The 13,602-nt window shown below is 44.1% G+C and overlaps 1 protein-coding gene across 1 annotated transcript in view; it reads left to right on the forward strand.

Moving 5' to 3' along the window:
• LOC309562353 (dnaJ homolog subfamily B member 11-like) overlaps positions 1-13,602 on the forward strand; it is a 57,866-nt gene that overhangs the window by 23,578 nt on the left and 20,686 nt on the right. The window contains exons 3-4 of the mRNA XM_082266507.1: positions 6,599-6,696; positions 11,550-11,682. Coding sequence (XP_082122633.1) covers positions 6,599-6,696; positions 11,550-11,682 — 231 coding nt within the window. The remainder of the gene's footprint in view (positions 1-6,598; positions 6,697-11,549; positions 11,683-13,602) is intronic.

Raw genomic sequence — 13,602 nt, forward strand, 5'->3', positions numbered from 1 at the left:
GGGTTGGAGAGCCTTGGCTCCTCCTCTCGCTTCCCACGGATGTGTGATCCTCGGATGGAGGTGCGGGATGTGGAGGTATGATTACCTCCACTTCCGCTCTCCATGGCTGCACGCGGCTGCGTGATGCGGCCGAGTCTAGTGCAGCACTATGCGCGCTTCCGGTGCGCGCATCGTTGAGGATCTGACCCACGCTGCGGCGCATGTCTATGACATGCGTCCGGCGTCGGGTTGAGGTAGTATATAAGCGGGAGGTTTGGCGTTTTACATCCTTGTGAGAAGGCCATGCTTTCCATCTGAAAATATGTGGGTAAGTACGTGTTGCTTGTCATGCCCGGAGGTCTGTTGTCTGATTGATGGCCATGCCTGGAGGTTTGCTATCACACGAACCCCGAGGCTATGTCTCAATTTCAAACTACTGTTGTATCTTCCCTTTAGATGCTCTGTGCTACTTGGTCAACTCTATCTGGATACCTATAGGTGGTTCCCTCTGGTGTACCTCAGTACGAGCATGACAATTAGACACCACCCACTGCAGCTATAGACGCTTGTTTGCTTCTTCCTCAATTGGCCTCTCCATACTTTATCAGCATTCTCTGTAAGGTAGCCATCTCTTTCTTGTCTTTTTTCTTTTCATTCATTTGCTTCCCCTTTTTTTTTTTTTGTTTTTCCTCCTCTCCCCCCCCTTTTTTTCCCACCCCCTTTTTCTCTTCCCCTTTTTAACGTGTGCTGTGTGTTTTGTCTCCCTTTCCATTCTTTCTCCCCATCTCTTTCTTTCCCGGTGTTACTCCCTTTGTTTTATCCCCTTTTTTCTCTCCTTTCTATGTTCTCTGGTTCCCTTTTCCCTTCCTTTCGTTTTTTGTCCTTCTAAGTTGCTTCTTTGTCAGGATCAGTTATGCCTCTTAATATATTCTATATTTCTTTCTTTAGAGATAGGAGCTTTAGGGTTCCAAATCACTCGGTCTCATTATCGAGCCATATATAATTCAGTACCATTAAAGGTAAATTTATTGCCTTTTAAGTTCTATTTTTACCTTTACTTGCCCTAGCAAACACTTTCCTTGGATATACCTTTGGAAATTTTTGGTGTGCTCTCTCTTTTTGAACCCTACTGGTATCCCTCGAGGTACCTCGGTTGGCTCACAATACTTACGCCATTTGACTATCCTTGTCTTATTTCTCCTCCACATCCGTGGGTAAGACGTATTGTGGGGATCCTGGGCTCTCTCCCTCCTTGGTGCACTGCCGGGTGATGTTTTGTGGTGATGGGCTGTGCATTGTAAACACAGGAGCCGCATGTGCATGTTTAACCATTAAGTTGTACTGTATTTTATTTGTTTATTCACTATTCGTTTTGTTTCTACATAGGTTTATTAAAACTCTCCTCTTATTTAGCATGTTACAGACCCCTGAAGAAGCAGCCCTACACAGGCTGCGAAACATGTTGGGTTAATTCTCCGAGGTCTTGCACACCGGATGAGCTATAAATTTATCATCACCTATTGTCTGTACCTTTTATCACTGTACTGTTTGTATTCGCTGATATGTTTTTATACATATACAAATGTTTTCTCCTACTTGGTTTTTAATGATGTATAAATAAAATACTTGATTTTATCACCTTTTTATGATTTTTTCTACGGTACCATTAAAATCCCACCAGCCCTCATTCATATTCTTTCTTGGAACTCTGTTCTGTTCTTCTTCCCCCCTTTTTTCTTCCCTTTTTTTTTTTTTTTTTTTTTTTTCCTTCTTTTTCTCCTTTTTTCTTTCTCTTTTTCTCATTTTTTATTTTTTGTCCCTTTGTTCTTCTTTTTTCTTCTCTTTTCTTTCTGTCTATATACTTTCTTCTCTTCCCCCTTGTTCCTGTTCCCCTTCTCCTCCCTTCCCTTTCCTTTCTTTTCCTATTTCTGTTTCTTGCCCCCCCCTTTTTTACCCAGCCTTCGCTCTTTTCCCCTTCTTACATTTCTTTCCTCTCTATGCTCCTCCATGACTCTTCATGTATTTTCTGGATGAAGGCTCGAACACCTCGAGCCCTCATCCACTTCTTTTGGTAGTCCTTCTCTACCACATATTGAGTATTCAACTGGGATGTCGGTACTTTATTAACATGTCTCGTATATCAAACACTTTAATTCTTAAATGTATGCGAGTGTTGGGCCTGATGATGTCCACCTTTTGTGGCGGTTCAGTTTGCGCAGTTCTACATGAGACTCCTTCAAATGGAGATGTTGGTCAATGGAACAAGTATCCCAAGTCGCTGGACTATGGGATTGGTCTGTGTCAGGCGACGAGTTCTCTGGTCAGGTGGCTGTACTCCCTGACCTTGATACAGGGCAAGTCCATTTTCCCCTTGTACTATACATTGGTTGCGACAGATGCCATTCTGTGGGGAGGGGTCCTGGGCCTGTACTCGGCCCAGAGCTTTTGGACGTTGAAAGAGTCCAGATTGCTCATCGATGTCTTGGAACTTCGAACGATCAGGCTTGCCTGGATCGAAGTAGCTCCATGGGCTCCCGATGAGAAGTTGTCGAGCAACGCCATGGCCGTGGCTTATGTGAATCCCCAGGCAGCACAAAGAGTGTTTAGCGGTCCTGGAGGTGTCCGGCATTCTCTGAGGCAGAACGGTTCATTCCGGCCATCTCCGCCTTGCATAATTTCTGGCATGGACTGTTAATGTGTGGATTACTTCAGTCAGACATTGGACCAGGGGGTCTGGTCCCTTCATCCAGACGTGTTTCGTTAGATATGTCGGTGGTGGGGCACCCCCGAGGTGGATCTGTTGGGTCGGGAGATCCTCTGGCAGATGCCACAGACGCTTTGGGGGCTCATTGGAGCAGGTGTCATCTGTTTTTATGCCCTCCCTCCCTCCGCTCCAGCTTCTACCGTGACTTTTACGCAGGATCGAGGTCTGTGGGCTTTCTGCCATTCCGCCCCCTGGAGGCTTCCTCTCAAGGATGATCTGTTGTGTCAGGGGCCGATCTTCCATCCTGTTTTGCAGTCGCTGGCCTTGACGGCCTGGCTGTTGAGAGCCAGCTGCTGAACTGGCTTGGTGTTTTCCAACCATTTTGAAGGTGAGGAAATCTACATCTCGAAAGCTTTATCATCGGATGTGGAAGGTGTACATTTCCTGGTGTGAGGTTTAAGAAGTCCATCCTCGTTCCTTTTTGGTGGCTCAGATTCTGGCCTTTCTTCAATAGGGTGGTGATCAGAAACTGGTTTTGAGCACCGTGCAAGGCCAAGTGTCTGCTTTGCAGTCTTTTTTCAGAGACCTTTTGGCTTCCCATTAACTGGTGCATATATGCCTTCAGGGGGTCATCTTTTTACTCCCCCTGTAAGTTCTCCTCTGCCACTGTGGGATTTGAACCTGCTTCTGTTGGATCTTCAAAAAACTCCCTTTTGAGAAGCTACGGGAAATCCCTTTCCTCACGCTGTCACATGAGGTGGTTTTTTGAGGGCTATTGCCTCTGCTCGCAGGGTGTCGGAGTTGGCGGCTTTGTCTTGTCGTTCTCCCTATCTGGTGGTTCACAGGGATAAGGTGGTCCTGCTACCATGGCCGTCGTTCCTCCCAAAGGTTGTCTCTGATTTAAATTTAAATGAGGACATTGTGCTGCCGTCCTTGTGTCCCCGGCTGGCGCAATCCATGGTATTTTGCCTTGTATACTCCTGTATGTTTAAGCTATTAGGATCTATTTGATAGTAGTCCCTTTGGAGGTCAGACTCGTTCTTTGGGAGTATGGACAGGCCGCGGAAGGGGCTCCTGCTTCCTCTGCTACCATTTCCAGATTGATCAGACTGATGGTGACCCGTGCTACTTCACTTACAGGTCGGGTTCTCCCTTCCCTGTGACGGCACATTCTACTAGGGCACTTAGTTCTTCTTGGGCCTTCTGTGATCAGGTGTCAGTGGCGCAGGTGTGCACGGTGGCCACTTGGTCGTTGGTGCATACTTTTTCCAAGTTTTACATAGTGGATGTTGTGGCATCTGCTGCTGCCTCCTTTCGGCCGCAAACGTTTTGAGGGCTGTGATTTAGAGGGTCTGGGTTTTTTTTCCACTCTTTTGAGTTTATTTCAGGTTGGGCTCCTGTGCTAGTTGAGCTACCATTACCTGGATTGACTTGTGTTTAGCCTTGGGTTTGTTATGCCCACCCCTCTTGTTTGGCACTGCATTGGGACATCCCTATGGTGAAGAATATGGAGCTGTATCTGTCAATGAACGGAAGAGAAATAGGATTTTTGTACTCACGGTAAAATCCTTTTCTCTGAGTTCATTGACAGACACAGCTCTATATTCTTCACCACAGGGTTATGCTGCCCTCTACAGGAGTAGGACTAGGCAGACAACACAAAAGCTTGGCTACGCCTGGTGGGTTGTCCTCAGCTAGCATAATCCCCCTCTCGGCTTAGAGATACTCAGTTTTGTAACAAGCAGTAACAGAAGCATAAAAAACTCCTTAGAGGTGTGGGTGCTGTGTCTGTCAATGAACTCAGAGAAAAGGATTTTATGGTGAGTACAAAAATCCTAATTTTTTGGATGTTGGTTTAAACATTATATGTCCATTGGGAGTTGTTTTCTGGGTCAGCATTACTTTGACATTTTTATTAAATATTTTTTCAGCCTTTCAGTTAGCATTTTCAGTACTTTGTGCCCCGTGGTTGGAGTTAGTCAGTGCTCCAAAGGCTGGATAAAAGTTAGCAAACGGCCACAGTAGGGAGACCACTGGACTAATGAATAGTATAAACTGGTTTTCTGATGTAATGTTAGCATCAGGTCGCGAATATATAGGTTTCCTCCATACTATAAACCTACATTCACACCTTAGCAGAGGGTTTGTTAAAAGCTTTGAGCCCAATCTGCATTCCTGTGATACTTAGTGGTCCCATAGTCCAGTGGTCAGTGTTTTCCTTGCCTAGGTGCTTGCTGCTTAGCACATATACCCTAAACCAGGGATATGCAAACTGTGGCCCTCCAGATGTTGCAGAACTACAAGTCCCATGAAGGATAGCAAAACTGACAGCCACAAGCATGACACCCAGAGGCAGCGGCATGATGGGACTTGTAGTTTTGCAACAGCTGGAGGGCCACAGTTTGCTTATCCCTGCCCTAAACGGTGTAAGAACAATGTTTCTGGATTATGGCTCTGCATCATGTGACCTCACTCTGTTCCGGGTCCTTTATAAATGAAGCGGTCAATGATGGGTGCAATCTGTAGCACTGTACATACCCTAGGAGGACTGTCACATTGAACTGTGGAACAGTACCTGGACAGCTATGATTAGCACTCCTGCACCATAACATGGAACACCATAGACACCATAAAAAGTCAGGCCAGTGAAGGAAAAATATCTATATTGGATCATTCAGAGATCCTCACTGAACTTCTGCAGTTTGCTGCACTGAAAGTAAAGGGGCTGAATAATTTTGCACGCCCAATTTTTCCGTTTTTTATTTGTTAAAGTTTGAAATATCAAATTCATGATTGTGTCCCACTTGTTGTTGGTTCTTCACAAAAAATTAGTTTTATATCTTTATGTTTGAAGCCTGAAATGTGGCAAAAGGTTGAAAAGTTCAAGGGGGCCAAATACTTTTGCAAGGCACTGGAAGTGTTTAATAATGCAAGTGCAAAGGCTTTATCCACTTGCATCACAGAATAAGAAACCACAGCTCTATGACTGAATCTAACAAATACACAAATAGTGCTAATGTAATTTAGTAATATTAACTACTTCCCGACTGCCGCCGCAGTTTTACTGCGGCAGGCATCCCCTCCTGTGCGAACCGACGTAGCTCTACGTCCGTCGCGAGCCTGCAGCTAGGGGGCGAGCGCATGCCGCCGGCAGCTCACTCTCGCCCCCTCATCAGCCGGATTTTCCCCCATCTTGCACCGGCCTCCTGGTTGGATCCACCCGCGCATGCGCGGTAGTGACGGCAGAGCAGGCTAGGTCGGGCGCAGGCGTACTGGCTGGGGATGCCGGAGCGGACCGCGCACACAGGCTAACATGCAGGAAATTTTGAAGTAGGAAAAATAAACATCAGACGCCTCTAGAAGCAGCTGTAAAAACGTCCAGTGTGCAAGAGGCCTTGAACTGAAAATAATTTTTTGCCAGGCTCCATTTATTTACTGCAAGACCTAAAAACATAATGGCTCTCTATGATCACTATCTCAATGCCTGACCACACAGACGCACACTGGAAACTAGAACTTGTGCAAGGCAGGGGCAGAGAAAATTGCAAACAGCTCTGCTTGTACAAGGGCTGCAAGAGGTGATAACAAGTCATAGTACTATAATTAGAATTACTCTGAGGAATCTATTCTTAGTTTCGAATTCTATTTTTTTTTATTTTTTTATAATATGTTGGCTTTCTCACTTTTCTTTTTTACAACTGAGAAAACTTGGAGAACTTTTTTGTTTTATATCATACAGTCATTCTTATTTCTCTTTGTATGGATTTTATGTCTTTTGGGAATTCTCTTTCTGTATCTCAGTACAATATTTTCGTACTGGGTACTCCGATTAACAAGTTTAAAAACCTGCCGCCTATAAAGATACATGTATAAAATATTGTATCAATAGACATAATTATTCTAAATATATTTTAGGTACTTTCTGATGAAGAAAAGAGAAAGCAGTATGATGCATATGGAGAAGAAGGACTTAAAGATGGCCATCAGAGTTCTCATGGTGATATATTCTCACAGTAAGTCGATCTATATAACATGATTTGACCTCATTTAAACTTCAAGTAAAACTAAAGGCAATTTTTATTTTTGTTTTTTAATTTTGAATAGAGTAGGGAAGGGTTAAAACCGCTCCCTGTTTTTTGCCATTCACTGTCTGACCTGTAGGGGGGATAGTAAGGGTAAGGGGATAATGTGATGGGATCACAGGAACAATAGCCCCAGTGGAAGATCTCCCCTCAATTCATGTCCTGGTGGCAACTCACAATTTTGGATTTACCTTCACATTCATTACCAGTAACATTGGTGATCAGGACAATTAGAGTGACAGAATGTTCCTAACAGGGCCTCAAAGACAGTAGTAAATACCTGGCAGAGGTTAGAACTCCTCACCACTCTATATTATAACTTTGCCTTTAGTTCTATTTTATTAGCCATATTAGCTGAATTTACACTAGATCCTTATACAGTCCCAATGAGGTAGAGGCAAAATGGCAGTTCCCAGAACTAACAGAACTAAGATCAGTGTATATAGCTTGTATAACAGTGTAAATTTGCTGTCCCCTCAAAATAACTCAACACACAGCCATTAATATCTAAACCGCTGGCAACAAAATTGAGTACACCCCTAAGTCAAAATGTCCAAATTGGGCCCAATTAGCCATTTTCCCTCCCCAGTGTCATGTGACTTGTTAGTGTTACAAGGTCTCAGGTGTGAATGGGGAGCAGGTGTGTTAAATTTGGTGTTATCGCTCTCACTCTCTCATACTGGTCACTGGAAGTTTAACATTGCACCTAATGGCAAAGAACTCTGAGGATCTGAAAAAAAAATAATAATTGTTGTGCTATATAAAGATGGCCTAGGCTACAAGAAGATTGCCAAGACCCTGAAACTGAGCTGCAGCACGGTGGCCAAGATCATACAGCAGTTTAACAGGATAGGTTCCACTCGGAACAGGCCTCGCCATGGTCGACCAAAGAAGTTGAGTGCACATGCTCAGCGTCCTATCCAGAGATTGTCTTTGGGAAATAGACGTATGAGTCCTGCCAACATTGCTGCAGAGATTGAAGGGGTGGGGTCAGCCTGTCAGTGCTCAGACCATACGCAGCACACTGCATCAAATTGGGCTGCATGGCTGTCATCCCAGAAGGAAGCCTCTTCTACAGATGATGCACAAGAAAGCCCACAAACAGTTTGCTGAAGACAAGCAGACTAAGGACATAGATTACTAGAACTATATCCTGTGGTCTAATGAGACCAAGATAAAGGTATTTGGTTCAGATAGTACAAAGACAAGTGTGTCTTGCCTACAGTCAAGCATGGTGATGGGAGTGTCATGGTCTGGGGCTACTTGAGTGCTGCCGACACTCTGGAGCTACAGTTCATTGAGCGAACCATGAATGCCAACATGTACTGTGACATACTGAAGCAGAGCATGATCCCCTCCCTTTGGAGACTGGGCCGCAGAGCAGTATTCCAACATAACGACCCCAAACACACCTCCAAGACGGCCACTGTCTTGCTAAAGAAGCCGAGGGTAAAGGTGATGGACTGGCCAAGAATGTCTCCAGACCTAACCCCTATTGAGCATCTGTGGGGTATCCTTAAACGGAATGTGGAGGAGCGCAAGGTCTGTAACATCAACAAGCTCAATGATGTCATCATGGAGGAATGGAAGAGGACTCCATTTGCAACCTGTGAAGCTTTGGTGAACTCCATGCCCAAGAGGGTTAAGGCAGTGCTGGAAATGAATGGTGGCCACACAAAATATTGGCACTTTGGGCCCAAATAGGACATTTTCACTTAGGGGTGTACTCGTATGACCTGTCCGGATAAGAGTTACTGGAGTCAGGCTGCACATGCTCAGTTTGGTGTGTATTGCTAGAGTGTGTTTGTTTGTTTTTTGTTTTTCTTGGGAGAGAGCATGTGATCAGCACAGGGCCAATCAGCACTGTCCAGACAGAGGGTCAGGGGTCCTGCATCCTGGTAGGACAGCCAATGAAGTATGAAAACTCCTCCTGCAAGTTTTACCAGGCACTGATAGAAGTCACATGACTGCTATATATTGCTGATAAGAAAAGATATTTAGCAGTTTACTTTTACTAAAATAATTGCATTTCCATGTTCTGTGTACTGTGGTAGACCATATATAGTGCATGCAGGGTCCTGGTTTTAGTAACCCTGTACGTGTTTAAAAAGCAACTGTTTGGGTTGGTTAGTGGACTGCCCCACACAAACCTATACACATATTTTATAAGTCTCCCCCCCCCCCCCCCCCCCAATGATCAGCTTTTATTTATTCAGGCAAAACCTTTTTCGCCAAAAGGATATATCATATTTTTTTTTTTTTTCTGTAATTGATTATAAAGTGTGAGCTGGAGTTTGGCTTCAATTAGTGTAACTAAATCTGCTAATGCATTTAACAATGCTGCTGTGCCTCATGTGCTCATTCATCCAGAGTTGTCTCTTACTAATACATGAGGTGTGTTACTGGAGTTAATGCCGGTTAGGGAGTCTTCATAAAAGACCTTTTAAGATGAGATAGTGAGTCCAAATTCATGAAAGAAAAGATGCATTTATTCACTGCAGTGGGAGGAAACCGTTTTACAGAAGTTCAGTTTGTGTGAACTGGGCAAAAGCAGAAGTATCACGTCTAGCTAACAAGCATTAGGCTAACTAATTTTTAGTAATGAATATGCATAAGACATAGGCATGTTCTAGGTTGTAATCTAGGTGCGATCGTATAATCAATCCAATCAGTGTCCATATCGTCTTATGGTAAGTTAACCACTTGCCGACCGCTCACGTTGAGCCTACTGCGGCAAAGTGGTTAGTTATCGTCCAGCGACGTAGACCTACGTCACTGGACTCCTCCCCTTTTGGGCGGAGTCACAGCGGGAGTCGGGCCAGGGGAGGAGCGGCGGTGATCACCGCCGCTCTTCCCCGATCGTCGGGGATCGAGTGTGGAGATCCGCCCGCTTGTGTAAACAAAGCGGGCGGATCTACTAAGTGACAGGCAGGGACAGATTGCAGGATTCAGCATAGCTGAACCTGCGATCTGTGCCTGTGTCACATAGTCCCCTCCCCCCACACACGTTAGTAAGCACCAGACATACAATAACCCCTGGATCACCAATAAAAGTTAACCCCTTCCCTGCCAGTGTCATTTTTACAGTAACAGTGCATATCTATAGCACTGATTACTGTAGTAATGTCACTGGTACCCCCCAAAAGTGTCAAAAATGTCAGTCAAGGGTCCGATCTGTCCGCCGCAATGTCGCAGTCCCGCAAAAAAATCGCAGATCGCCGCCATTACTAGTTAAACAATAAAAATGACATAAATTTCCCGTAGTTAGTAGCTGCAATTCACTTTTGTGCAAACCAATCAAAATACGTTTATTGCGATTTTTTTTTTTTTTTTTTTTTTTTTTTTTTTTTTTTTTTTTTTCTTTACCAAAAATATGTAGCAGAAAACAAATTGGCCTATAATGTTAAAAATGTTTTACATTTTTTTGGGGGGGGAATTTCATATAAAAAAAAAATGTGAAAAATATTGTTATTTTTTCAAAATTGTCGCTATTTTTTGTTTATAGCGCAAAAAGTAAAAATTGCGCAGGTGATCAAATGCCACCAAAAGAAAGCTCTGTTTGTGGGGAAAAAAAGGACATCAATTTAATTTGGGTATAGCATCGCACGACCGCGCAATTGTCCGTTAAAATAACGCAGTGCCGAATCGCAAAATATAGCCTGGTCAGGAATGAGGTAAAATCTTCTGGTCTTAAAGCGGTTGTCAAAGACATGTAGCTAAATACATTTTGGCCTAAATATGACAAAAATTGAATATATTGGATATTTTTTAACTGTCAAAGTAGAAAAATATTGTTATTTTTTCAAAATTGTCGCATTTTTTTATTAATATCGCAAAAAATAAAAATCGCACAGGTGATCAAATACCACCAAAAGAAAGCTCTGTTTGTGGGAAAAAAGGGACGTAAATTTTCTTTGGGTACGGCGTTGCATGACCGCGCAATTGTCAGTTAAATTCGCACAGTGCCTAATCGCAAAAAGTGGCCTGGACGTAGGACAGCAAAATCCTCCGGTGGTAAAGTGGTTAATAGTTAAATGGGCATTAAAATCATGTGACTGACACAAAATGGGAACCAGCAGCTGTTCGCCATGACAGTTGTTGGGTTTAAACTGGTTCTGACCACAAATGTCTATTCTTTGATCAAACTGGAAGGTAGGTGGTTGGTTTTCATCAGGCAGTGAGGGTCATCGCAGGCTCAAACTTTGTTTCCTACAGTTAACAGAAAAGTGTACATTAGCTCTTAAAAAATAAATGACCGTGCAAAAGTAACAAGTGTGTGTGTGTGTGTGTGTGTGTGTGTATATAAATAAATAAATATATTGTGTGTGTGTGTGTGTGTGTGTGTGTGTGTGTGTATAGATGGAGAGATATAGATAGATAGATAACGCATCTATCAAACCCCCCCATATATATTTACTCTCTGGCCAGCTCATTAGGTGAAAACCAGGGGAAAAATATCAAAAAAGGAAACAAATGCAGGCACCACATCTAATAATTGGTAAGCTGCAAAATAATACATTTTTGGTTTTGGGTTTTCCACTTTATTGAATGATTTTCATGGCCCTTCTCACTGTATGAGTGAATGGGTTTTTTTTTTTTTTTTTTTTTTAGGAAGGTAGTGCTGATCCTGGAAGACTGTGTTAGTCAGGTTTGACGCTCAGTGAGTACTTTCCCCTGCACACATCACAAATGCCAGTGCTATATTGTATTCCTGCTTTCATTAAGGAAAAATGTGTATGCTGCAACACCATTACTGTAAGATAACAACAACTTTTCTTTGTTAGCTTCTTTGGAGACTTTGGATTCATGTTTAGTAGCAATCCACGTCAACCGGACCGAAATGTTCCACGGGGCAGCGATATAATCATCGATCTTGAAGTGACACTGGAAGAAGTATACTCTGGAAATTTTGTAGAGGTACATTGTGCAATATTTACAAAAGGTTATAACTTAGGGGAAAGAGTTAGCTGTGCATTACACAGAGAAGTGTTCATACCCTGGACCAAGGGTCTCCAAACATTCTAACCAAAGCGCCAGTTTACTGTCCTTCAGACTTAAGGGGGGCAAGACTGTGGCCATTGTAGGTAGAAATTGTACTGGCATCCATGGGAGTAAACAGTGAATCATTAATGTCAGCAGGAGGCATAGTGCCCCATCATTGGTGTCAGCGGGAGGCATAGTGCCCCATCATTGGTGTCAGCGGGAGGCATAGTGCCCCATCATTGGTGTCAGCGGGAGGCATAGTGCCCCATCATTGGTGTCAGCGGGAGGCATAGTGCCCCATCATTGGTGTCAGCGGGAGGCATAGTGCCCCATCATTGGTGTCAGCGGGAGGCATAGTGCCCCATCATTGGTGTCAGCGGGAGGCATAGTGCCCCATTATTGGTGTCAGCGGGAGGCATAGTGCCCCATTATTGGTGTCAGCGGGAGGCATATTGCCCCATTATTGGTGTCAGCGGGAGGCATAGTGCCCCATTATTGGTGTCAGCGGGAGGCATAGTGCCCCATTGTAGGTGTCAGCGGGAGGCATAGTGCCCCATTGTAGGTGTCAGTGGGAGAAATAGTGCCCCATTGCTGGTGTCAGTGGGAGGAATAGTGCCCCGTCATTGCTGTCAGTGGGAGGAATAGTGCCCCATCGTTGGTGTCAGTGGGAGAAATCGTGCCCCATGGTTGGTATCAGTGGGAGGAATCGTGCCCCATGGTTGGTGTCAGTGGGAGGAATCGTGCCCCATGGTTGGTGTCAGTGGGAGGAATCGTGCCCCATGGTTGGTGTCAGTGGGAGGGATAGTGCCCCATGGTTGGTGTCAGTGGGAGGGATAGTCCCCCATGGTTGGTGTCAGTGGGAGGGATAGTCCCCCATGGTTGGTGTCAGTGGGAGGGATAGTCCCCCATGGTTGGTGTCAGTGGGAGGGATAGTCCCCCATGGTTGGTGTCAGTGGGAGGGATAGTCCCCCATGGTTGGTGTCAGTGGGAGGGATAGTGCCCCATGGTTGGTGTCAGTGGGAGGTATAGTGCCATATCGCTGGTGTCAGTGGCAGGAATAGTGCTCCATTGTTGGTGTGAGTAGGAGGAATGGTGTCCCATGGTTGGTGTCAGTAGGTTGCTGTGCAGGCACCAGATGTGCTCCTTATAGACCAATGAATGTTATTTGTTATAAGGGCTGGCTGTATTGAGAGAAAGAGAGATTTTTTCCCCTTTACAAATCATTAGTAAGACCTCATCTATAATATGCATTTGTGCCCAAATCACAAAAAGAATAATTGGAGAAAGTGTAGAGAAGAGGAACCAAACTAATAAGAGGGCATGTAGGAGCTCATATTAGAGGAACTGAATTGATCCTCTCTTGAGAAGAGGAGATTAAGGGGGGGGGGGGGGTATTATCAACCTGTATAATGAATACATAAGTGGTCCATATAGTGAATTTGGTGTTGAGTTATTCACTTTAAGGTCATCACAGAGGAGAAGGGGGTAATCTTTACGTTTGGAGGAAAAGAGAATTAATCTCCAAATACGGAAAGGTTTCTTCACAATTGGAGCTGTGAAAATGTGGAATACACTCCACCAAGAGCTGGAAATGTCCAGCTCAGTAGATTGCTTTTAAAAAAAAAAGCCTGATTTCTTTCCTAAATGTACATAATATAATTAGATACCAACATTAATAGGTAAAGTTGATCCAGGGAATATCTGATTGCCTCTTGGGATCTTTCCCCTGCTGTAGCAAATTGGATCATGCTTTGCTGGGGTTTTTTACCTTCCTCTGGATCAACTGTCGGTATAGGATTGTGTATATAGGATTGTAATTTTATTTTCTTCCCCTTTTTTTTATTGGTTGAACTA

This window comes from Pelophylax lessonae (genome assembly GCF_965119305.1).
Source record: "Pelophylax lessonae genome assembly, chromosome: 8".
Taxonomy (NCBI): Eukaryota; Metazoa; Chordata; class Amphibia; order Anura; family Ranidae; genus Pelophylax; species Pelophylax lessonae.